General features: G+C 36.9%; 2 protein-coding genes across 2 annotated transcripts; one reads left to right on the top strand and one right to left on the bottom strand.

Annotated features, from left to right (window-relative positions):
- The first annotated feature begins 1,500 nt into the window (after nt 1-1,500).
- On the top strand, nt 1,501-25,934 carry LOC141914491 (uncharacterized). Its single transcript, XM_074805711.1, has 6 exons — nt 1,501-1,686; nt 4,155-4,475; nt 20,263-20,302; nt 20,670-20,712; nt 20,916-21,040; nt 24,468-25,934. The coding sequence occupies exons 1-6, from the start codon at nt 1,590-1,592 to the stop codon at nt 25,033-25,035; spliced, it is 1,194 nt and encodes a 397-aa protein (XP_074661812.1). The 5' UTR covers nt 1,501-1,589; the 3' UTR covers nt 25,036-25,934.
- On the bottom strand, nt 7,562-9,963 carry LOC141914490 (uncharacterized). The gene is made up of 2 exons (XM_074805710.1): nt 9,930-9,963; nt 7,562-9,114 (listed from the first exon to the last, which is right to left on the bottom strand). The coding sequence occupies exon 2, from the start codon at nt 9,110-9,112 to the stop codon at nt 7,562-7,564; it is 1,551 nt and encodes a 516-aa protein (XP_074661811.1). The 5' UTR covers nt 9,113-9,114; nt 9,930-9,963.
- Nucleotides 25,935-26,886: the final 952 nt, after the last annotated feature.

Raw genomic sequence — 26,886 nt, 5'->3', positions numbered from 1 at the left:
TTTCTCGTTTTAACGTGGTAATTTTCGTTTTTTTGCGCGATAAAACGACTTTAAGGCGTCTGTAGAAAAAAATTTGCACCATTTGTGATTTTTTTTTACATGGCCCGAATCAGCCACCATACATCTTTATATTCATTTCCACCCTTTTTTATCTCAGTCCATGAACAATTAATGATAAATTCAAGACATGGTTATTTAAAGTTCAAGTTACAGGGCCGTATGTATCAATTTCTATGGGTAGGCCTCAGGGTCTGGGACCCTCAACCAGAAAACCTTTTCATTTAAGGGCCTCTATAATCTGTATTCTCAAGGCTTTCTGGCTATCTTTCTTTTATGAAATTTTCCATCTTGAATACGGCAGAATCTGAATAATTTTCTTTATAATCAGATCTGAAAATTTGATTTAATGATCATCACTTCAAAGCAGTGTAATCATTGAATGCTTCCAACCCTAAGAAAACTAATCCGTGCATTCAAAAAAAAACTTAAGACTCATGTAAAAAGCTCTAGACTTATCCGACGATAATTTTTTCTTATCATTTCCATTTGAGGATTAACGTCCCTTGATGAAACAAGACGCTACAGAAATTATACAGAAATTAATCGTCCAGAAGGATATGTGATATAGGCCGTATGTCTACTTCATACTCCTGCGGTGAAGCATGGGACCCATTGCATACAATCATTCAATGCAATAAGTCCCGTGCTATCATGACCTTTGGAGAGTGAAACCCCATATGCATACCGTACCACTGATGATAGGTAGGCCTATACAGATTGGGATAACATGCCTGTTTTAAAATTTTGTATTGATAAAACAACAGGATACCAACCACATAAAGTGTAAGACATATGAACAACGCATGGAAAATTTGAAGGCATTTTTCGAGGAGAGGCAATTAAGCGGAACTCGAACGTGTGCGGGTAGGCGCGTTCGCGCACCTGTGTCACCCCCCCCCCCCCACCCATTAATAAGGCCCTGAGTTATTCCCGTTTATCGTATATAACCGGCTTTACTGCATAGTACATTCATCAGCATTGTGGTATATTATATGTCTTTCAGAGGCGTGGGAAACACTACTGATCATCGCGTTTACATTGCCGGCTTCCACGCTGTACTGGCGCCGATTGAAGGTAACAAAATCGTGTCATATCTTGATTATATCTAAGATTTATCTGATGAACATAATGATAATACCAATGATTAATCATTGAATTAACGAATTCAGTTGACACCGAGTACGAAAAAAACGATTAAACTTACACGACAATGTGTGTACAGCGCTCGTTGTATGCACTGTTGCCCGCATGACGTTACACGCATAGGATGTGGTCAGTGCGCGTTTTAGAAAATTCGTGCACCTGTTTTTTTTTAACTCATATGTTAATTCAAGTTCAATGTTTATCGAAAAATAACATTTATTACTGGTATATAGGTTAGTTATCTATTTAACGAGATCAAAATTAGAATTTTGATGAATAGGCTACAAAGCACTCAGATATATACACCATGATCAATTCATCATCCAAATATTCTGTTAACCTTCCTCAACCAGAGCGATTGGTGAATCAATTCTTTCTATATCACGATGAAGACATGTTTATTCTTAATAATCTGCACAGTTTTATTGCTACTGGGAGATTTATACATTATAGAAACATCTGGAACTAAGACGAATGAAATAAGTAAGTTACTGGCCGCCATCACTCTGCATTGTGTTAATATTTCCGGTGTGTATCGTCATAGTTTGTTTGTACCTCAGTGCTGGCTATAACAAATGAGCGTCTGTGATGAAAGTCATTTTTATTGTATGACCACCAGATGCTGTGAAACGAATTGATGATCCCTCATCCTATTAGTACTAAGGAATTTCATGTAGTGTCAATTATTCCTAAAAAAATTCAAGGTAAAATCCGTGTTCATCGCGATACCGAATAGCTCATTTGCTTATGCTGTAAGATTTAATGAGATGGGCCACCAAAATCGTGTCCTTTTGGCCCCCCGAAATTCATCCAAACTTACTTGGATTTGAAGTGAGCTCTCGGATCTATCATGTTCATAATCGAAAAACTCGAGAAATTGAAATATATAATATGAGTATGTTGATTTATCTTCGGTATTTCGAGGACTTAGGTGTCTAGTTTATCATAAGCTATTGGTTTCGAATCCCACTAATGGGTTATTTTCGTAAATCTTTCAACGATTAGCATTGAACCAGTTCTTACCGTGCGATATTATGATTGATACAATATTATCAAGTTCTAAGGGCAAACAGCTTCTTTAACTTATATTGGAATATGTATTGTTCAATATCCGCCTCAAACTATTGCTAATTGATTGATAAGTATTCATGTAATTTCTTCTAATTTAAACTGTGTTTGTATGAATTATGTAACTGCATGAATACGTATATCATGTTTGAACCTGGTTTTTTGTGTTCGGTGCAAATGCAAATTTTTTGTGGATCAACATATGTAATTGTAATTGTAGAGAGACTTTTAGAAAGCGATCCTTTTTTGAACGTCTCTTAAATCTAAATCGAGTCGAGGAGGATACTTACTAGTATAGTTTTGAAGATGTCACGTGAATATGATATCCGGAGCTCACGACTCGCAGATCGGCCCTTTTCGGTTTCAGAACTTTTTGGGCAAGTCTTACTCTATCTATGTCTCTGTTCCGTTCGAATGTAGGTTAAAATCCCCTAGGTCAGAAAAGGGGATTTTGACCTACTCTGAATAATTGGGGATTTTTACCAAGGGAATTTTTACCACGGGGATTTTTACCGCTTAAACCTGGATTATGTTTATTACATAGATATTTATAAGTGATGGCGGCTAGGGTTGACATTAAGCGTTCAACTGAGATGTGAGACACTGCAAAACATGCATTTAACTTTCAAAACTAGGATTATATCAATTATTTTTCTCCAAAGTTGGTAATTTGAAACGAATTTGGCTGACGTTTCAATTTCAGTTTCAGTTTATTGTTCCACTATTAAATACTTAATGCACAGAGGACAAAATAGTTTACAAAATAATAAACACAAAATAATATACAAAAAAAGATACAAGATGGAATATCGCGACTTTTAACATATGATGAACAAATATTGCCAAATTACTTTAAGGCATTACCTGTAGAATTTAGATATTATAGTATATACGAGTGAAATATGAGAAGAAATGCGTGATCCAAAATGTGTCAGACAGCCAAATTAACAATAAACTTTCCAAACTATGATACAACAATTACCTAGCCAACGGGAATGCCGACTCCTTAAAAATCCGCTAGGTACCGCTAGTAATCTTGTGTTTTGTTCAGCGCCGTCACCGGTGGCGATAAACAATAGATTTTGTAGACTGATTGACGGTCCTCTATTCTTGATTTAGCGATTTTCATTGATTTATTTAATTCTTAATACCAAATCTTGAAAAACGGTAAGGTTCAATGCTCGCAGTGATGATTATATTCGAAAATATTTCCGAAAACGTATTGTTTATCGCCACCGGTGAGGGCGCTGATCAATTTCGAAGATAGCAAAGGCAAATATATAGTGACGTCACGGAGTTGACCTTCCCGTTCGCTTATAGTTCGATGTACTGTCTATGACGAACAACTCGTCTCTACTCACACCGGCGATCACATTTCAATTCAATTCAATTAGTCATTGTTGTTCCATGAAAAATACTTTTTAAAGAAAATAATTATATATAGAGAAAAAAAAAAACAATAACAGATGAATACATACACTCGGAGTAAACAGGTTTCCAGAAAGTGAGTCTGTGATAGTTATTTCATGAGTTGTCACATGAATATAGTATTTTACCGATAACAATAAGAATTTTTTTTTTCTATTTTGACATTTTTGGCTATTATTTAGAATAATTTATTTAGAAAAATCCTATTTCACTATACTGGCACTTTTTTTCTGACAACCTGCATTCGTTCTTGATGTATTTAAATGAATACAACGGGATTTGAAGTAAATGCTAATTTGAATGAATAGAAAGAGAGGTAAAAACCAAACGTTGAGGTGATGGAAAAATGCAGTTTATTCGGATTCTTTTTTTTTTGGGGGGGGGGGGGGCTGTCACGTTATTGGTTGTAATTGTTATTCCAAGTTTGTTACAGTTAGTATATTCGTTCGTTTCAGCAATCCATCTAAAGCCTGTTCCCGATGATAAACCCGACATTAAAACAGAAGGAGAAGAGATTGATTATACTTGTAAAACACTTGTTGGAAATCCTACAGTTATATTCCAACAGAAGAGACAAGGTTCTGAACAATGGGAACCAATTCCGGGTGATCAGCGTAGCATCATCGAAAAAGTGAAACATGTTAAATCCGTTAAGCTAGTATTCAAAGCAGATTTCAAACTCCACAACGGAACAATATTTAGATGTCTTATTGTGAAGGAAAACCAAACATTTTCGAAACCTCGTCATTTTGATATTATCGTAGTTCATCGAACTGGTAAGTAACAGTTTTAAAATGTGACATTAGGGCTGTCTATTGCAATGGCTTCGCACTATAATAAAAACGCAGTCTCAAATGTTTTGTGACTTTCTCAAAATGTATCAAAAATTTAACTAATTTTTAGTTCATAAGTCCTCAAATATTCATAAATTAACAGTTAAAAATTGTCGAAACATGTCGACTCTGCCGTAAAATCAACCTATTAACAGTCCGGAATTTGGGATAATATCGGGCTTTAGAGAACATAATGCCCTCGAGGTCTTCACATTTACAGAAAAGATTACGTAAGTGATTCACGCGCAGCGCGCGATAGGCGCACAATAGAAATCTGAGCCGCGCGTTCTTTGAGTGTCACCAATTAAGAGGACCGCTATTGTGAAAATTGACTGCGGGAGGAATATTCCTCCCAATGTCAATCGATAGAAACTTGACCATGGGGTCCGATATTCAAAGAATTGACTTTGGGAGGAATATTCCTCCCAAGGTCAAACGAAGAGAATTTGACCTTCAGGTCTGATATTCAAAGTATCGACGTCGGGAGGATTGTTCTTCCCTATGTCAAACCATGGACGTATAATCTAGTTTATACGTCCATGGTCAAACGAAGGAAAATGGACCTGGTCTGATATTCGAAATATTGTCATTTGTCAACTGAAGGAAAACGAACCCGAGTCTTAGATTCAAAGTATATTGATTTAGGGAAGAATTTTTCCTCCCACCACTAAATGCTGTAACCTGAAATTTTAGAAAGATAGGTGTTTTGGGTGTAATTAGTTTTTTTAAAGCCATAAAGCCGGTAGATTTATGAATTTCGAGTGATACGATACACAGTGTTCGAGGTAATGAGACGGTATGAGACATAGGCCTACATACAATTTTAGAAAACTAAATAGATTTTGTATTTTCTTTGTCTAACAGTAAATTGCTATAACTTTGTTGACAATCAACTGTAATCAGATTGTAATCAGGCCCTTTTCGATAAACATGTAGAGGGGAAATCGTAATTAAAACACGTGCATAACATAGAAATTAAGTTTTGATTATACAGGGAATATATTAGGACAGCTTACAAATTTTCACTAGACTGCGATAAATCTAAATAGCTTAATACGGCACGAGTTTAGCTAATTTACGGGTTTAAAGAAACATTTTCAGAGTCAATGGACGTAATTTGATAAATGCATTCTTTAAATGGAAATTCTATAGTAATTGATACAAATCATTTATATTAAGTGTTTTGTGTTAATTAAGAATGGTCATTCAAGGATTAAAGATCATCATGAAGCTGATACATTTCATTCGTGTGGATTCTTCTCTCATCACTAGTGTTAATAGGAGATTCTAGTGTCACGCATGATAAAAAAAAATTATTCGAGTCGTATTTCTTTCATTTACGGTCGCAAATTAGCCATCGTCCTAGTCAGCATTATTCTCATTTATACGTAAAAGTGTATTCGGTATGAGGGTTTGTTTCTTTCTTCACTCCTTATAAGGTAACGTGGGGTGACTTGGCCATATGTCTTTAAAATCAGATATTCTTAATCACTTGATTGCATAATCATTCCCCCAATTATTATGTTTGATAGTATGGACCATAGGTTATCTTGTACCTGTCATTAGTTAGCCAAAGTGCTATGGATGATTTGTATAATCAGGAGTAAACGGGAATTATTGTGTGACCAAGTCACCCCATACAACATGGGTGACTTGGTCAGTGCATGGGGTGAATTGGTCATATTAGCTATAATACATGTATATGACAACCCATGGCCCTACCCTCAGGAGAAGTTTTATTCTGACCGGTGTAAAATGTTTTTACCCACCGGTACCTTGGTCAAAAGATAAAAAGGATGGTTTTGCGATTGCAGAGATCTCCTATAAGCTTAGTAGAAGTGTTCCGCAATTACTTCTGCAATCATAGGTTACTTGTGGACCACTGACCATTATACTGAACAAGATCATGCTGCGACTAAATTCATTGTTGTTAATGACTAGTAGGCTTGGGTAGTAAATGGGTCTGTTTCTGGATCCCTTGATTAGACAGTCACATGCAGAAAATCCTGTTTTCCGATATAATACAACGGTATGCTAGAATAAAAACGCTACAAATAGGGTGTAATGTTTGTGGTGTTTTCATTCTAGCATAATAACTTCAGGAAACCTTGATAACTCTGACGTTACAGGGTTAAATCCCATGCTCTATAAAAACCATAGTCTGAACTGAAAATGACTCTCTCTTGAATAAAAGTAATGAAGGCTGATGGAATGTAATCTTTCAAACAGAACCTTGCTATATTTTTTTATATCTGACAGAATACCTCATAAATCTATGCTATATACATGCATTATCAACTTTTCACATAAGTACAGTTGTGTGTTATGCCAGAATTTATTCAAATCTATTCATAGACAATCTTATTCAAGAACACTAAACAATCAAATTTTAGTAAAATTCTAACGATCAACAAAACATGAATAACGGCAACTAATTGCTATATAACGATAAAACACAAGTACGTAGAACAATATTATTCACCATACTCATCACACCATTTCGAAAAACATTTCTCTATGAGGGCCAGCTTTTCTGATGTCACACCTACAAATCGTGAACCAACATTGATGATATCTGACTCAGAGATGGAACAGAGAATATCTTCCTTACAGGTTTCCAGAATATCATCCTTAGGTGGTGACGAGAACCTATTCACCCCATGCCATCGTTTATACTTTAAGAATACAGTTGGAGAAATTGCTGGACTTGATTTCAACACTGTCGTGACATACCACTTTTGATTATAGACTGCAATAACAAATTTTCCAATTTCATACTCTCTAGCTATCATGTTCTCCATTTGGCCAATCATATCGCTATCATTTTCCAGTTGACCGATGTCGTCATCACTATCATCATCAATTTCCGGTTCTTCTTCATTACCATCTTCAGAATCAGACACATTTTCCTTGTTTCCGTTCACTTTTTTTCTTATTTTTGAGTTTGGTTTCTTTTTTTTAGCTCTCTTCTGTTCTTTCTTTTGTTCTTCCTGTTCGAGCCGCTCAACAACGTCATTTACTGTGAGACATTAAGCAAATTTCCTGTCTAGTCTTTTTCTCTTCTTCGGAGGCTCAGGAGCAGAATACTTGAAATGATCAAGCAATGCCTTCTCAAGACTAGATTTTGGACTGAGGACATCAGAGTTTTGCGATCTTTCCGGACGAGGGGTGATGACGTTGCTACCAGGTGGCTTACTATGGACTTCAGCAGTTACAGTGATTGTACTTGGGCCTTCTCTGAATTGTGTACTCGAGCGTAGAAGGTCTCTCGGTTGAACGGATATATTCTCACGGGATCTTGAGGCATCAGTTCTGGTTATCTCGTTGTCGTTAGTTACAGTTTCAGTGGGAGTTTCAGGCAAAGCGCAAGATGTCTTGAGTAGTTCATTGCCTATCTTGGTTTTATCAAGCGGGTATATTCCACATTTCTCAAATGCGTTGATTGCATTCATTCGCGACATACAACTAGATTGGTGGACTTTATTCAGGAGGGAAGGGAATGTAGCTTTATCTACAGATTTAAACCTAGTTGATACGTAGTGTTCATTTAGAACCTTCCGCCAACTTTGTTTTAGCGCCTTATATACCCCTACATCAAGTGGTTGAAGAATACTACTAGTGTGCGCTGGTATGCAAAAGATGATCACATCATTCTGCATAGCCAGGTTCAGCACATCCAAATTGATGTGAGAATTGTGTCCATCATATAACAGTAACTTTTTTCCAGGTATGGTTTTGGTCTCTTCTAGAAAAACTTTCTTAAACCATTCAGAAAATTGAGGAGTTTCCATCCATCCAGAGTCTGATACGTTATATCTCGCTCGCTCAGGCCCACCAGTGCACCAAGACTCATACAAGTTCTTTGCTTTGTAGACAACATAAGGTGCTAGAAAATTACCATCAGCAGAACAACATTCAACAACTGTGTACATAGTTTTGGTACTAGAACCAACCGTTACGTGTGGGTTTTTATCACCTCGTCGACATAGGACTTTTTTCGAGCCAATGTCAGTTTGAAAGCCTGTTTCATCCATATTGAAGATATGACCTGGACTATGCAGCAGCTGGTTTTCATCTAACAGTTTTTCTAATTTCATAAAGAAATCATCCACTATTTTCTGAGAACATGCTTCGGCACGATTGAGAGGGAAATTCTGTGCAATCCGACGCGATATTTTAGACTTATGGCGCTCTTCAAATAGTCTCATCCAATCCACCCCTGGTAGATCGCCTTTAAATTGGTTTTTTCTTCCTAGGCCTCTTATAAAATCTCTCACGATCAATCTTATATCATTGCGATCTAAACCAAAGCCCCAATCGCTGAGGATTTGCAACGAATGAACAACCAACTCCTCTTCTTCCGCTGTGAGAACTGTCTGTCCTCCTGGTTTTTTTATTTCTTCGCCACGTCTGTATGCCTCCAGATGTCTACGTAAAGAAGTACGACTAACATGGAATAATTCTGCTGCTTTCTTTTTTGAGAGACCATCTTCGCAGGCTTGAATGGCCGCCTGCATATCACCAGCATCATAGCAATTGTATGGGCGCCCACCAACTTTTTTAACATAATCTCGTGGCATCCCTGAAAATAAAGACGAAAAATACTTAGATAATAAGGTATTTTGAATGTAGGTAATAATCCCACCGGTAAATATCCCCCCGGTAAAAATCCGACATGGGAAAAATCCCCCCCCCCAGATCAGTTTTCTATCAAACTTAAGTATAAAACCTAAATTAAAACAGATAATAGTTTTTACAATACTACTTAGGGTACGTAGATATTTCACCATTACAAACTAGATTTCTTTATAGAAATTATCAAAACTACGATAATGTGATTTTTATGCATGTTGGTAGCTAAAAGTCACAGAATAATGTCATTTCTATGCACGTAGCTTGGTAAAAGTCACAGATTATCCAAGGTGAATATTGTGAAAAACGCCATGGAAAATGTGAAATTTTTGAAAACTATTCAAGTTTTTCAACATAAGAATATAGAAGTATTTTTATTGAATTTTGCTGTGAAATCAAATTTGGGGGGGGGGTTACCTGTTTACCTGTTACCAGGTATTGTACTACAAAAACAAATTTGTGATAGTATACAGTAGGCTAGATCCCAGTAGACCTACCGATGATTGCACCTTATCAGCTTATAAGGTTTAGCACATCAGTTATTATCCAAGAGTTTATACATAGACCACTTGTTATATAGGTACAAGCGTGGGGTGACATGGCCACCGTGACCAAGTCACCCCAAAACAAGTAATTTCTTGATTACATTAAAGTATAAAATTCCTTGCAGAAGATTCAATTTCTAAATTATACGTCACTAACTAACTAATTATAATGACACATAACAATTCAGTTCCAGTGCTCATGATTACAAGTTTTTCCTACCTTAATTCCTTGACTTCACAGCGTGAGTTTGCAGTCCGCCATTTTGAATATCTTCAAGTCACATGACTGGTCATGTGACTTCTTGACAATTATCAATTTATAATACAGTACGATCATGACAATAAAACTATATCACAAAGAAAATAATAAGCACAGTTTGATTTTTTGGGTCGTGCCTTCTTAATTTTTTATTGATTATGGTGGCCAAATCACCCCAATGGCTAAGTCACCCCACGTTACCTTATACAATTCAGAAATAGGAGTTGATAAGGAGGTTTTTACTCCTAACCGAACTCAGTTCCCATTCAGTTCAGTTCAAGTTCATATGCATGGAGATCTATGAAATAAGGGAAAATACAATCCAGCCTACTAGCCACTGAACGTTAGCTCCCAGAAAACGTCAGGAATTTGCAGAGAGAAAACATTATGTTACAAAAATATCGGATAAATTCATTCTAAACATGCGTTACTAAGCCCTGAACTCCAGATATCGGGAAGTTATGTCTAAGGCAGATTTCTCCCTTTGTGACACAACCATTTAATTACTCATGTGACCATTATGTTTAAACACCTCTCACAATCAAGCTTAAGATTAAGTGGCCTGTGGTATGAATGATTTAGTGTTGATTCATATAGGAAGCATTATAGTCTTTACATTGAAATTAGTTGATAGAATGCATCTTACTTTTTCTCGACTTAGAAATTATTATTTGATCGACATACCACGGATTCGGAAACTAGTTGATTAAAAGCACAAACGCATATAGTCGCTATTTTGGTAATTAAATCGACTTAAAAATCGATTGATTGTTATTGAAATGATGAAAGTTGAAAAAGACAATCAACGTTTTTATGAGATATATGTTTCGTTGTTCGTGATATTCAGCATACACCAATGTCCAGTAAAATTTAACAACTCAAAGTTACTACAAAACTTGCAAATTCTAATGTTTATTTAGCGGCAATTTTCCCCCTGCCATTTTTCCAACGTTTATCCAAAGATTGAAATACTTCATTAATACTAAACTTATGCTAAAAGTTATCGCACTGGTAAAATAATATTTCAAATTTCAAATAGTATTTCAAAGATATATCAAATAAAAAGTTTCAATAATTTATCGCATCGCACAGCAAAATCCGTGAAATACATTTTTGATTTACGGGTGCCTCATAGGCCTGTCATCGCTTGTACAATGAATTCTCTTTAATTGAGCAATATTTACTTAGGACTTAATCACTGACTTTCTATAGATAATGAGCTATACAAAGCCTAAACCGATAAAATTCAGTGGCTTGTTATTGTCAGCTTGCTTGTATACCAAGCTTCGCTAACATAAACGATGATGTTGCCCTTTTAACTGAAATCTTGACGTATCAAACCATAAATAAATAAAAATGCAAAAATTGCTTCAATCGTTTTTACGCATGAGGAATCGATCTTGATTTGAAAGGCACTTGTTGACGTGTGGGGAAAAATTGAAAATTTTCACAGAAATCCTTTAAAACGATTCCAGTTATTTTGGACTTAATTTTGCAATACAAACGAAAACATACCAGCGGCAGCAAATCATAAGCTCTTTAATGGGTCTTCTTAGGGGATTTTTACCGGGGAATTTCGACCATTACCGTGTAGACGAGCCGGTAACAAAAACCTTTGGAAACAACAAATTATTCGCTTGTATGAATTTACGCCACTTTTAATAGGATTGCCTAATCAAATATTTCAATCATGAAGATGGCGAGTTGACTGAGCCCGAGGCGCAAGTCGATAGTAGTTATATGGAAACAACAAACATAATTCATTTTCCTTAAAAGTGTTTCATCTATAGAGATTTAATACAACTTGTCATCAGTTCAATTTCTATAATGCGATGACCTATGTATGAAAATATGTTTTCTGTTTGTTTTACGCGTGATCCAGGGGGATAATACTTTCGCCCAAACGTTCTACACACACATGATACCATTAAATGAATCCGAAATATATCCAGGCCTAGAGTTCATGCTGAAGGATGAAGACTAAGAATATCTTAGCAATATAATTTTTAGAAAGAGATTTTTGTCCACTGAAGTTTAGAATAGCACGCCGGACTCTTTGTTAGGATCGACCACAGTTCTATAGTGAATTGATTACAAGTAGTTAATTTAGCAAAACAAAGTAAATTGTTCATTACAGTGCATTGCTAAGGGTTAGTTGTAAAAAACCCCAGAATGTTGGAAAAATGGTCAAGGAAAAATGGCCAGGAATGAATGGCCAGGGAAAAAATGGCCAAGGTAATTTGTCTAGGAAAAAATGGCCACGGAAAAAAGGCCAAGGAAAATTTATGAGAACTACTGCCAATGTTAATAAAACATAAAGCTTTCAATATAATGACATCACATATTTTTCATGGGGCTTAAAACAATTAAAATCGGTATTAATGAGTTCAAAAATGTGATGAACTTACATTTCATTTCATTGCATATAATGAATATATCAAGTACTATCATGCAAGTGGTCAATGAATAAACTGACTAGTGATTAACTTAAACTTAATAAAATAACTAAGTCAATAATTCAAAACATCTAAGTAAGCGAGCAAAAATCCCCTCGGTAAAAATCCCCAATTCTTCAAATTAGGTAATCCCCTCCCTTTGAAGGGATTATAAGCAGATACAATCTTAAGGTCAATTAATTCGTATTATTGATACGTATATCCAATTTATTCATATTTTACTGTCGAACACCGTAAGGATATCAATATGCCCATACAAACTATGCTATTTAAATTAAAACATACTACAAATTAACGTTTCATTGATACTAAATTAGTACATATACATGTAGTTATTGCACAGCTTAGTAAAGGGGTTCATCGCGCATTTCAAATATATTACACTAGCTTGAATCTAAAATATTTAATATCAAAAGTACGTTATTTCTAATAATTCATGGCATCGCACAGCTGAAATTAAAAAATATTCCAGTTCGAATCTTAAGATATTACAAATAAAAGTTTATTACTCTTATTAATTCTTACAATTTATTTTATCCGTAAGAATTTATCGCAACGAAAGATTTCATTTAAAAGTTCAAACATATTTCAGTCTCATTGCAAATTCGAGAAACATCGTGCTTTCACATGTTCTTGACAATCACCAAGTATGAATATTTGGGGGATTTTTACCCAGGGTATGTTTACCCAGGGTTTAGATTTTTTAGATTTCTACATAGGAAATCTTTACCAGGTGATCTTTTTTGAACGGATGAAGGTATTTTGAAGGAGATATTCTGGGGGATTTTTAATTGTCATATCTAGCTACAGTAGATACTTTGATTATTCGCTACGTTACTTATTACATATCACACAAATCCGCGTATACGCTAGAATCAATACTGTTAGCAAAAATCACTAAGAATCGCAATTTGCTCATTTTGTAATATTTTTGAAATCGTCCAAATTTATTGCAGAGATTCCCCGATATATCACGAGTAATGAAACAGATATCACGTTTAAACGTAGATTTTTCTTTTATTTTGAAATCCATAGAGCAAACATTGGAACCTAATGTTATTGAACATAAAGCTCCCAACCCTCCCTGCATTTATACATCGAGAAATCCACCTCGACTATAATAGGCTTTTTATCATGGTGTAATATAGCTTGTGCAACAGGACGTCACTGATTCATTACGTCAGGGAAGTGTGATGATCATCACACTTCCCTGATTACGTTAATTGTGAGGTGTTTATACATAATAGTTTCGTGAACAATTCATATGGTGGGATCATAATCGGGAAAGATCTGCCTTAAAGAATTTATCGCCTTAGGGAGTTCGAGCTTCTCGATAAAATTCCCCAAAAATAATTCAAAATCGCCCTATCCAATATGTAAAGGCCATTCAAAGCAATATATTTTGTCAATTCTTTTTGAATTTATCCATAATCAATAACATTTTCTTAATAGTAATGATTTTATTATTAGGAATCTGATCTAATATATTTCTAGTTGTAAAACGTAGCTGTCGGATTTACGAGCAATTATCATATTAATGAGATGATCGCTCGTAGGTCGGATGGATGGACATATTAGTGTGTACCGGTTTACAGTGTCTTAAATCAAAGATTCCATTTGATATCTGTCGTATTTCTATGAAAGAGTACAAACAGATATATAAACCCTATACAGGGTACAAATCAGAAGTTAAAACTAGGACAATGGCTAATTTGCAAACATAAAGGGAAAGATTTCTCTCAACAATCATGACCCACATAAGCCGCGATCACACGGAGACGATTTGGCCCGGGCCAAATTAGCACCGATCAGGCTCGGGCCAAATTTGGTAATTAGAGAGTGCTTTCACACGCAAACCATTCACTCGATACTAAACAATGCTCAAACAAAGCGAAGTGGATCATTTACGGTGCTAGTTGCAATTCAAACGCAGTCATTTGTCTGGTGCTCGGGCCTGGTCCGACGTTTTTGGTCGGGCCAAATTTGGCCCGGGCCAAACAGGCTCGGGCCCATTGGCACCCGTGTGAACAGTTGGTCCGGCCCAAATTTGGCCCTGGCCTAAAAAAATACACGTGTGATCGCGGCTATAGAGACGATTTGTCGGGGCTAAATTGGCTCGAATCAGGTCCGACTTAAATTTTACGCATGGCTTACCAAAGAGCGCGCAGATTTTCATGTTCAAATTCATTTCACAGTCAAATTCAAACCCATTCATTCGTTACTAAACAATGCTTAAACCATGGAATCTAAAACGAGTCCATACTTAATCCAAGCGAAGTGACTGACTTCCAGAACCAGTTTAAATCAACACGCTTAATTTGACTCAGGTCTGGTCCGTCGTTTTTGGTCGGGCGATTAGGCACGGGTCCATTTTGCACCCATTACTGTTTTTTTTCGCCAGATCTCTCCGTCCCTACACCTTTTAACTTGATTTTTATCATCCACGTATTTAAATTTCGATTCTTTCGGCTTGTGTTAATTTTATACTCATGCAAAGCACACTGATTACAATTTGTAGCAGTGCGCTATATAATGAAATAAGTAATATTGATTGTTAATATCAATATCAAGTGTGAATTTGCAGTTGAAAAATAATTGATTTGATTAACAGTATAATTTGATCTAGACCTCCGAGCGTCAGTCAATGAAGAAAAAATTTAACTAGTCAAAGACTCAAGATCAAGTAAAGAAAAAGGAAGATGCATTCTAACAACTGATTGCGATGTGAAGACTATATAAGCCTTATTATTAGAACCTGCACTACAGCTATTCAACTTTCTATAAATCATTCGTCGCAGACCCTCAAATACCGTGTACATTATCACTCAAATTGCCTAAATATGTCTGGTGTCGTCGCTATAGTATACTACTTATTAAAACAATTATTACACCAATATAATTAATATATACACCTATCATTCTAAAAGCTCAGGTTTTAGCGTTTAGTCGTTTGGAAGAACATTCATCCCAAAGTCTATATTTCGAATAACAGACCAGGTCCAGTTTCCTTCGTTTGACATTCGGAGGAACATTCCTCCCGAAGTCGATACTTTGAATATCAGACCTGAAGGTCAAATTCTCTTCGTTTGACCTTGGGAGGAATATTCCTCCCAAAGTCAATTCTTTGAATATCGGACCCCATGGTCAAGTTTCCATCGATTGACATTGGGAGGAATATTCCTCCCGCAGTCAATTTTAACAATTGCGGTCCTCTTAATTGGAGACACTCAAAGAACGCGCGGCTCAGATTTCTATTGTGCGCCTATCGCGAGCTGCGCGTGAATCACTTACGTAATCTTTTCTGTAAATGTGAAGACCTCGGGGGCATTATGTTCTCTAAAGCCCAATATTATCCCAAATTCCGGACTGTTAATAGGTTGATTTTACAGCAGAGTCGACATGTTTCAACAATTTTTAACTGTTCATTTATGAAAATTTGAGGACTTATGAACTAAAAATTAGTTAAATTTTTGATACATTTTGAGAAAGTCACAAAACATTTGAGACTGCGTTTAAAATGCTATCAGCGAAATTTCGCTAGGCTGCTGTTAAAACAGCTAAGAGAAATTTGATTTCAAACACGCAATATCATCTTTAACTAGCGTTCTTTTAAATCTTCCGACCAAAGTTTTGCCTCAAGTTGATAAGCTTGATTAATGAGCCGTGTCTAGTATGCAATTCTCAAAATTAGCAAAAATTGCAGTCTTTTCACTAGTATTTATCCTGTAACATGGTGGATTTTATCCTGTAACATGTACATGTCAAACGTGTAAATGTAAATGTGATACTTATTGACGCACCTGTGATCAAAGAAAACGCATCTAACAGACACATCGGAAGCAAACATTGGTTGGGTAGGCCCGACCCTGATGATTGAAGGTAAAAATGTCCAGTTCAACAATTGGTTCAACAATTAAGGTTACTTTCTTAAATATTAATATTTCTTCATGCAGTTGCGTGCGATTATTACGTGTGTATAATGCTGAGATCGTTTCATTTGACAAATTTTCATAAAGTTTACTTGATTCAACTATTAAGGTTACTTTCTTAGATATTAATATTTCTTAAATATCGTTCGATAAACTGTGTGTAACTGTGTATATTAACTGTGTATAAACCCCATTGTAAACTATATAATAAACCTCATTGTAAAACTTATAAAATCCTTAACATAAACCTTATCATAAAACCTTATTGTTAAGTCGGAATGCTCTTCAGCTACTGTTTGTTATAAATACGAGTTCAGGAATAAATCTGTGTGCTTTTCATATCAAACGTATGTCGTTGCTGGTTCCGTTGTTGGTATTTCGGTGTCGAATCGTCGCTATGTCACTATTCTGTACATTCTTCGACAACACCAGCAAATGATAAGATCTCTCAGTACCTAGAAATTATATAAAATTGCACTGAAATTTCATATTTTGAACCTTTGTTTTGTCTGCATGGATACTTAACTTGGCCTTTTCAATGTCCATGGATCCGTGGATCCGTTCCTAGATATGCCCTTCGACAATATTTGAAATACGAAATTGATTGAATGGCAGGTCATTTATAATTTGTGAAGCTGCCGCGTCAAGCCCAGACGTATAAAAATTATCTGGTGTTGTCATTTTTAATCAAAAATGTGTCAGGTGAAGCACTGAACAGATGTGAAGTGTGAACAATCAGTTTTTGTTTGCGTGCTGATGAAATGTCTGATGTCTGGTGTTTTTAGTTCATTTTCAATTAAAAATGTCTCAGACGAAGTTCTGAACACATGTTAAGTGTGGACGATCAGTTTTTTAAAGTGCACAAATAAAAATGTCTCAGGTGAAGCACTGAACACGATTGTGAAGTGTGGATGATCAGTTTTTGAAAGCGTGCTGATGGAATTTCTATTGCATTCTTGTATCTATAACCACAATTATAAAGTCAAATTAATATTTCTTTTTAACGGATTATTGTAGCTGGGCCAATTTGTTGTAGCTTCCTTGTTGATAAACGTTTCTATTTATTCATCTTTCTGTTTGTTCTCTTTATCTCTGTACAAAAATATCTTCTTGTGTGAAAAGTTGCCCTTTCAAGGTCGTATGATGAGTTGTTGATTTTAGATTATTTTTAGTATATTTGATATACTGGTAATATTCCGGTCATTAATATTCAGTGTGTCGCATCTCGTTTCTATTACGCACGAGTTTTGCTTTAAAACTGGATAATCACTAATAAGCTTGAAAATGATACGAACGATATTTGATTGTTTTTAGAAAAGGAAAAGGCCAACCATCCGCGGTAACGCGTACTTGTATGAAATATGAAGTTTCTCCTTCTCGGGGATTTGAACCTGATGACATCACGATTCCTTCACATTTAGTTATACCAATAGACAAGTGGCACTGAACTACATTTCGAGGCCAGCCGTAGGCTGAGCCAATTACATATATACAAATGGAGCTAATTTAAATGGTGGTCTCCAGATGAAAGGCTTTTTTACTGCGACCTCACATGTGTTTATACAAATCATGCATCTATGCATGGATGTCCATTCTCCAATTCCCTGCAAGTCAAAAAGTTCGATCTCGAAGAGCCAATCAGAGGGCAAATTCAAATTCATTTATATATCGTAAATCAGAGTACATGAAGAACAAAGAAAGGAAAGAAAGAATTATATGATATGATATAATATCTATAAAATTTTCTTTACGTGATATTTACAAGTCCATTCTCCTATATGATTGGATTAGTTCAGAATTCAGCTTGTGTTCACGCGAACCCTTCACTCAGTCCTGGTAGTGGTTGTTTCTACTGTGTATGGGCCATCACTGCCAAACAGACACTAACTCATCATGTGAATGATACACCTATAACGCGAAGTATAATGTAGTAAGGTTAGGATAAACTATAAATAACGCGAAGGATCAACTTACGTCATCAAACCTATTATAAACCTATTATGTCACCAGCATGGTGGGCTAATTTGTGGTGCGTAGGCGTCATGACGTGTGAACTTTGATGACACCAGCATGAGGGTATGTGAAACATGGGGTAGCGGATAGGGCCCCCATATGTGTCCCATTCTGATATACCTTCATATACCAGGGTGTTTTGATATCAGATATTGACGCCGATAAACGTGGGCCTATTTCTATCAATTGATTTACAATAGCCGGCTAAAAGATCACTTGAGATTCCAAGGAATTAGTAACTAAAGTTCCGAAGTGGGCCGGCATTACCTTTTTGAGTTGATTTGGCAAAGAGTCCAAATAGATTGAAATCACGACGAGTCAGATTTCTGAACTGGAAAACTATATTGTATTGTAGGGACATACCAGTTGAATAAGCAACTGACAACTAGCATTTGGATAATGAGCAACTGGCATTTTCCTTCAGGTCTTCCATAGAGTTCGGGTTGCTGTGCTTGTAAAAATAATGAAGCAAGTTCATGCTAAGCGAGGATGATTTGTATCTGTTTCGTTTGATGTTTATATTGTGTCATAATAAACAGCTTGTTACATAATAGGTATATCCTAGATGACGTGATCCTTCACGTTATGAGTTTATCCTTGACGTTACTAGGCCTACATTACTTCACGTAATAGGTTTATCCTAATTCACGTGATGTCTAAGGCGTCCGCTTGATGGCCGCTCACAACAGTATGTTTGTTTGTTTGGCATTACGTCGCTTGGATCTTGGTTTCCCAAGACTAACCCCATCGGATTATTCATTTCACCTCACGACGGGACGGCCTTTGAAATGTTAACCGCACAACGTAAGCAGCCAACAAGACTCGAACCCGCATGTCCCTCGGTAGTGGATGTAACAGCATCACGCCTTATATCATTGAGCTACCGATGCCGCTCAAATGACTGTCGTCACCCAACGACCCCAGTGTGTACGTCAGACACTAAGGTTTTTGGTGAAGTGAACCCGGGATATCGTTCAACTGTTTTACTTCCGGGATATATTTTTAGATTTCCGTGAAATCGAGTTTTTATTTGCACTTCAGAAAATCTATCCTTGACATCGCTTGCGCAACGATCGGGAAAAAAACTCTCAAATCGGTGGTAGGCATGGAAACCTTGATATGACTGAATTGCTAATTCAATCAAATTTCCTTTTGCAAGAAAACAAATCCAATAGAATTTCATTATATAGATCTAAGTCATATTAAATCCAACTCCTTTCTCAGCGGCGGATCCAGGGGGGGGGGGTGCACATTGGGCACGTGCACCCCGTTAAGTCATGGCTAATTTTTCATGGATTGACCTTGTGAGAACGAAGACAACCATCCTGAAAATGCGGTAGCTTATGTCGTGGTTTACGATTACAAGCGCTTTTTAACGGCAGTCCTACATGTTTCATGTAGTTTCATTGGCCGATATTCATTGCGTTTGGTCGTTTTGAATGGACTGGAGTGGTCCCGGGTCCACATCTGTGTGATAGGTTTTCCCGAAGTGATGAAGTGAAAGTTGTGAAACTCACTACTCAAATTGCGAGTTAAATCGTACTCCGATCGTGCCCAGAACGCGTCTCCGCGCATCTGATTGAAAAAAAGACCCCTCCCCCTATTTGGATGTGTGCACCCCTCCATGGAATCCTGGATACACCGCTGTTTCTTACGCATTCAAATCAATGATACGTAGGGAACATTTTTCTGCCATCATGTCGGTGTTGTCTAAAAACACGATTGTACTTCATTAGTTACATTGAAACGGAAGCCTATTCTGACACATGTTAAACGCAAATTTCATCATTCATGAAAGGCGGATGTTACAATATAGGCTGCATGGCTTTTGTCTTGATGGGAATCTTTTACGCACCAGTAGTCAGTGACAATTTTAAGTGCCTCTTCTCATTTCAGGTTTGAATCTAATCCCAGCGACTGTAGAAAGTACATCAAGGTCAGTATTCATTTCACTTCATTTTTTACATAGTCACAATATCAGACTAGGAACATCGGCTAGATATTAGATTTTTGTCTCATGAAAATCATTTCTTTGTGGTCGATGTTTTTGTTAAATAACATTCGATATCTCGCTTGTCTCATTGGCATTTTTGTTTCCAAATAAGATCGGGTCCTGGATGGCGTATTAATAATGCTGAGTTTAAGGTGCGTCGGGGTCTATGAATTGAACTTATGATAAAAACAGCAGCTAAAATGAAGGGAATTGCAAATTACGTGACCTCAATGCCGCTACCATCAGCCCTGCTTTTTCATTTCTTTTCTGCTGATTTATTCTGATTGTAAATTACGTCCTTTTCATTCAGAGTTCCACTGGTTACCACTGAAAATGTTGGCTCGAAAAACAAGGTGATTATGAATTAAGATGCAATCACATAATCTAAGAAAAATAATCAAATAATCAAATAAATAAAACTAAATGATTAATTGATATTTGCTCCTTGTGCCATTTCGGTTTGATTCTATCTGTTCGTTTCTAGTTTATACCCGAAACGTCGTCCAAAATAGCAATTTCAACATTCTTTGAGTTTTCTTTTTATCTTATTACTCAGACTGACCAAATCCAGTGGACCACACCTGACTGGACCACGACGATAGTTTACATTACTAGTGGAGCTATATGTTTTCTCCTCATCATTGTCATCATCGCAATTGCCATAATTATCATAATTTGCAGGTATGTACTAAACTGTTGTGGGACTACTATCTCCGCCAATATTGTTGACTGGCCGCACCACTGGATCTTCTTTCTAGTTGGTTGTTCTGGGTGTCCTGTCTGTTTATTTGGGTTGTTCATTAGCCTTCATCCTTCTCAAGCAAATATAAGTGATAACTTGTATGACCACACTGTCTCTTTATTTTTCTTCGTTTTGTTACATTCTTCTGCTTTCTCTTCCTCTCTCTCCAACTCATAAACTTATATACTAATTTATACATTTTACACATTCTTAAACTGTTACCTCACCCACTTCTAACCTTACCCTATTTGGTTTGTTCAATCCCTGCTAATTTACAAACAGCTTTGACAATTTCAATTCGTTTTATCGGTTCATTCAGTTCAGTGTTGAGTGTGATTTAATTTTATTGTTGCATATAGCGATAATTGCGCGACGTCTACGATCATTCACTAGGAAATTTAACTGCGCTCCGTTTGGTGAATATTTTCGCTCTTTTCTTGTATCGCGTTCACGTTGCGAAGTTTTTCGAGAGAATTATCAGCCATCTATATATCCTGAATGATTGATCGTTCAGCATAATATAGAGTGATCGGGAATCCGACAGTTTGCACCGTAGGTGGATATATTTGCGAGATCGGAGATAGTATGCACTTTAAAGTTTTCGATTTTATCAAAACAACTGATCGGTGTTCAGAGGTAACCGATCGACCTTTCGATGACACGCATGTGTAATTATCGTATTCCGATTCAAAGCGCCCGTTTCATACGCAAAGATTGGTGTCCTGCACGAATGATAGGAGATAGTCACCGAATTTATTATGTGTTTCATCTACATTTATTCTTTCGGGGAGGTTTTGGTCTCCGTAGTCTTTTTTTACTACCAATTCTCCCGTTTAAGTCACCTGCGATTATGAGTGTATCGTTATTCCAGTAGTAGTACGTGTCGTGAGCGTGTCGTAGAACTCTTGAGCTTTATTGCCACGTGACGATCTCTCCGGTGGCAGGTATGTCGCGCAGAGTGTAAATGTTGAATTATCTTCTTGGTTACGAAATCGCATCCACATTATATCTCCATATGAACGATCAAGTACTTGCGGTTCAAAACTGTTTAGTACTGAGTTTTTAACTAATATTCCTACTCCTCCGGATCCCCGCAGTGCTTTCTCGTGTATTTCTTAATGATTATGACCGTACCAAGTGTATCCTGTCAGCGTTATCACCTTCTCGTCCATTAAGTGTGTTTCGTTAAGTATCGATATATCTAGATTAAGTTTTTCTATGATATATCAGCGAAGTAGATTTGCGGCATGATTTTCTGTTTCCGTCCAGCCATATACGTTCCATTGTCCAATTGTTATATTACAGTCTAGAGACTGGCTGATGTCTTATTCTCTGTGTTCCTTGTCTTGTTTTCCAACCGATCAGGATCCGGCTCAGATTCAGCATTTTGAGTGTCCATTGATTGTTGACCTGATATGTTTCGGAGGTCTTTGAAATCTCCGGTCTGTACTTACCCGTGATGAAAAGCTTCCCTTCCCAGTTGAAGTGTAACTTTGTGTCCCTGTTTGCTTCTTTTTTTACTGATAGTTTTTTCTTAATTTCAGCTGCTGTTTCTGGGCAGTAATCTTCACTAACGGATATATTAGAGTTCTTCAATTTATGCGCTTTACGACGGACATTTTCTCTGTCAGGAAAATTAGCGAATTGTCCTCTTTTGCACGAGGTCCGGGTTCGGTATTTCTTCGGTTAAATCTGTGGACGCGTTGGAATTTCACTTCGTCTGCATTGGTTATTTCCATCTTATTCTTCAGAATATCTCGTAACAAATTTCCACAGTTCTCACTGTCAGCTTCAGGCACGCCGTAGAATATCAGGTTGTCCCCTATACTATTAAATTCCATTTACATTAAATTCCGACTTTCACCATCATCATACTCGAAACCGTCATGCATTCAAAGTAGAACAATTTAGGACCAATCGAAAGAAATTTTCGTTAAAAGGATCAGCCCCTTTAACTTGGAATAACTTACCTTACTCACTGAAGATCATTGGATCAGTATCCCCTCCAGTTTTTAAACGTGCTCTCAATCAGTGTCTCCTCAATTTATGTTTCGATAACTTTGCCAGTCTCTGCCATCTGGCACTTAAATATTTTCTGTGTGAATGTGGTGTGAAAGAGAGTGTGATTGGGTGTACGAGGGTGGCATGAATATCATATAAACCTTAACAGGTTTCTTCATGTTTCCCTCCATCTTGAATTTTTGTATTTGTATTATTTTGCGTAATTATTATAATTCAAAATGGAAAAATAAAATTATTATTATTATTATTATTACTATAATTTTCGATGTTACGTATGCGTTAGGCGTTTCGCTTCGATTGTTCATTTATATCCGTGATGCGCTCTTTTGTTTTTATAATATATTTTCTAATTTCATTGTGTTCCAAACGGGTATTAAGAATTGAGTTCTTGACTGCGGTCATTTCGGCTTCGACTTTCGTAACTCTTCTGGATAAATCGTTGATCGATTGGGAGATTGTTTCAATCTTTGCATTTAGATCTGGGAGTATGTTTACTTTCTCGAATACGGTATTTAGCACCAGTTCTAATTTGTTTTCTAATTTGCTGCAATCAGGACACCGTTCACAGTCCACTTTCGTGATTTTTCCGGTTTCTACGTTCAGGTACTCCGGGTTTCTATATTGTTCTGTACTCCAGTGAATTCTCGATCGTTTATCTCCAGGTCGGGGATCTCTATTCACGGTCACAGGCGTTTGGTCACCTTGGTTGTACATTTTCACCGTGTTGTGATTGTTCAAGCGGAACGGATTTCGGTATGTACGGTATACGCTATACGGTATATCGCGACTTTTCCAATGAAAATTTCGAGTGAAAATAAAGGTTTTGCGATGTCTATACATTACCAGACGAACCGATAAATGTTCCTACGTACTGTTTCTTATGGTTAATGTTATAAATCATTTTATTTTAAATACAGGACCTAAATGCTCTTTCAACTTTCCAACAAACTCCCACCTTGTTATCTGATCCATTTGCCTTCAGTGCACGCTCCAGCACACATCTCGTGTGCGCTATCGTTCGCACACTGCACACGCTACTCATATACACATATAACTATTCGCTCAGTTGAACAAACACGACAGATCTTCAATCTATGAAAGATAATCACCCCATGACTAAATAGTATAACGCGAAGTCATTTGATGAATCAGTGACCATTTATTAAAAAAAGATGTTTTCCGTCCTAACTATGAACCCGAACTGATTCTTGGCTGTCACAAAATCTGGCGGGATTTTCATTATTCTAGTACGATTATGATCTATGCCATAATCAAAAATTTCTTCGCCACCAAAATTTCTATTTTTCACGATCTATTTCGTCAGCGTAAAATATCCTTTTTCAGACGCAGGCGACTGTTCGGTGAAGGTCGTGTGGACACTACACCACCGCAGCAACAAGTCGAGATGGTGTATGACGTCTACGAAGAGTTGTACGACGACCTCGAGTCTGATACTGATACAAGTTTGAAGGAAGATAAAAATCCATACGAGAACGTTGAGTCTGGGAAAGGCAAAGATACAAGTCCTTACATAGATATGGAAGCTGGGAAGGCCAAAGATACAAGTCCTTACATTGATATGGATGCCGAGAAGGCCAATGATACAAGTCCTTACATTAAAATGGAATCCGGGAAGGGTAAAGATACAACTCCGTACATGAATATGGGAGCCGAGAAGGACAAAGATACAATTCCTTACATAAATACGGGAGACGGGAAGGACAAAGATACAACTCCTTACAAGGATATGGAAGCCGAAAAGGGCAAAGATGCATCTCCTTACATGGATATGGAAGCCGAGAAGGGCAAAGATACAACTCCGTACATGGATATGGAAGCCGATGGAGACAGATCAATGCATGAATCGCGAAGCTTTGGAGACGTTTCTTCAGCTGACGGCGGATACCAATGAAACTGTTAAAGATGATATTTAACTCTATTCTTCTGCTTCTGTTAAATATACTCACGATGAAATTGTGTAAGAGGACAAAAATAAACGACGTACTGATTTCAACATCGAATACGTGATTCGGAATTTGCACACTAAAGAACATCAATCTACTTCGACAATCATTAGAATTCAACTTTCGGCTAGTAAAGATACAAAATGCGCGCAGTGTCTGCAGTAGACGCGTCACGTGTGTAGATCCATCGACTGCACTGAACTCGTTACGTTTAATGTTGCCAACAATTCTGTTAAATCACGCTTGAAAATCCTTCAGTTCATGCTTTGTCCAACTCTTTTTGAAATTTCTGAAATTAATATCATTTAAAACAATGAGTTAAATCGTTAACTTGCTTATGTATGGACTGCATGGACGTGTTAATAATCTCTGTATGCGTTAACTCAGAAATATTAGAACCGTTTCAAAAACCAACTTAGTTTATGTATATAATTGTCTTAATAACCGTGATGATAAATGTATAATAAATGGAACTCTTTAAAGGAAGCTGTGAAATGGCCCCGCGTCTAGCGTATTCTGTTGGCTTGATCTTGGAGTAATCATTTGACATAGTAATCATAATCATTTGTCAAATGATTACTCCAAGGCTTGATGTATCAACCGAGTACGGTTTTGATGGCTATGCACTTAAAAAGCCTGCGGCTAGCTATCATCCATTTGATGACGTCATCAACCGTATGTATAAGCACTAGTGTTAATAGCCACATTTTTAAGCATTGTTTAGTAACGGGTCAAGAAAGAAGCGTTTCCATCGCGACCCTGTTTATACAACTCGAAGAAATTATGTAAAACATTGAATTTAGAACTATCAAATCTGGTTGATAGGTTTCGCGCCAATAAATTGTCATTGAATGTTTTTAAACCCTATTTATTGTATTTAGTTCAGATTGCTATGCCTTTAACAAATCAAAATCGATGGAAAAAGAATTAATCAGGTCCAAGATACACATTGAGCGTGCAGGCTCCTGAAGTCAAGGAAGAGTTTCCTGCTTGAAGTTAAGCCTGCCACTGCTTGTAACAGCTCAGAACGGTTAGAGATTACAGAACCACCCAACAACTCCCTGAAGAAACCTCCATGTGCTTGTCAATCCAGGAGAACCTCCTCTCAGGTGCAGATACATGCCGTTCTTAGTGGACAACAAGAGTTGGCCGATTCAAATACCTGTTTAAGTGGCCCTGTCGCCTCGTGTGACTGAGGTTGTCGACCGCAGACGATGCGAGTGTCCCCAGTTAGACAAGAACTGACAGCCTACAATTACCAAAGCCAAGTTGTGTGCTCAGAATTGAAGGGCTCCATGTGAATTATATCTATGCAACGACACGATAAATAACTCATTAGTGACTTACATGTGAATTTATTTATAAATACGACCCGTGTGAATTTGGCCCTGGCTTGCCGAATCGTCTCCGTGTGATCGCCGCTTTATGCTTTATCTAGATATTGATATATATGTTCTGATCATCGCGTTAACTCCAAATGATGAAATCTAATGAGCAATCAGTGTTAGAATATCATATACGAATATTTTATATGGAAAATAAGACTCGAGGCAAATGTGAATATAAACATGTGAAGAGAGTGAGTCAGGCTTATCCTTTATGACCTAAGTATATAGGGTTTAGTTGTTTCATACCAAAGGTCGAACGGTCGAGCCCATTAAAAAACAAAAAACATAAAAATAATAACAATTTCTACTTGAATTACTCGCAAAACTCATAAAAATGAAAAATAATTCTCGCACACTCGAATTTATTTTTCATTTTCTACTCGCTAGAAGAAAGTGTGAGTAAAGTGTGAG

The sequence above is a fragment of the Tubulanus polymorphus genome, unplaced genomic scaffold (genome assembly GCF_964204645.1).
Source record: "Tubulanus polymorphus unplaced genomic scaffold, tnTubPoly1.2 scaffold_29, whole genome shotgun sequence".
NCBI classification, from domain to species: Eukaryota; Metazoa; Nemertea; class Palaeonemertea; order Tubulaniformes; family Tubulanidae; genus Tubulanus; species Tubulanus polymorphus.
The sequence above is the reverse complement of the archived record's forward strand: the minus strand, read 5'-3'. Positions and strand labels throughout refer to the sequence as shown.

Coding starts and splice junctions, on each gene's coding strand:
- LOC141914491 (XM_074805711.1), top strand. CDS start 1,590: ATGAAGACATGTTTATTCTTAATAATCTGCACAGTTTTATTGCTACTG. Junction 4,476..20,262: donor TATCGTAGTTCATCGAACTG/GTAAGTAACAGT, acceptor TTCTCATTTCAG/GTTTGAATCTAATCCCAGCG. Junction 20,303..20,669: donor ACTGTAGAAAGTACATCAAG/GTCAGTATTCAT, acceptor CTTTTCATTCAG/AGTTCCACTGGTTACCACTG.
- LOC141914490 (XM_074805710.1), bottom strand. CDS start 9,112: ATGCCACGAGATTATGTTAAAAAAGTTGGTGGGCGCCCATACAATTGC.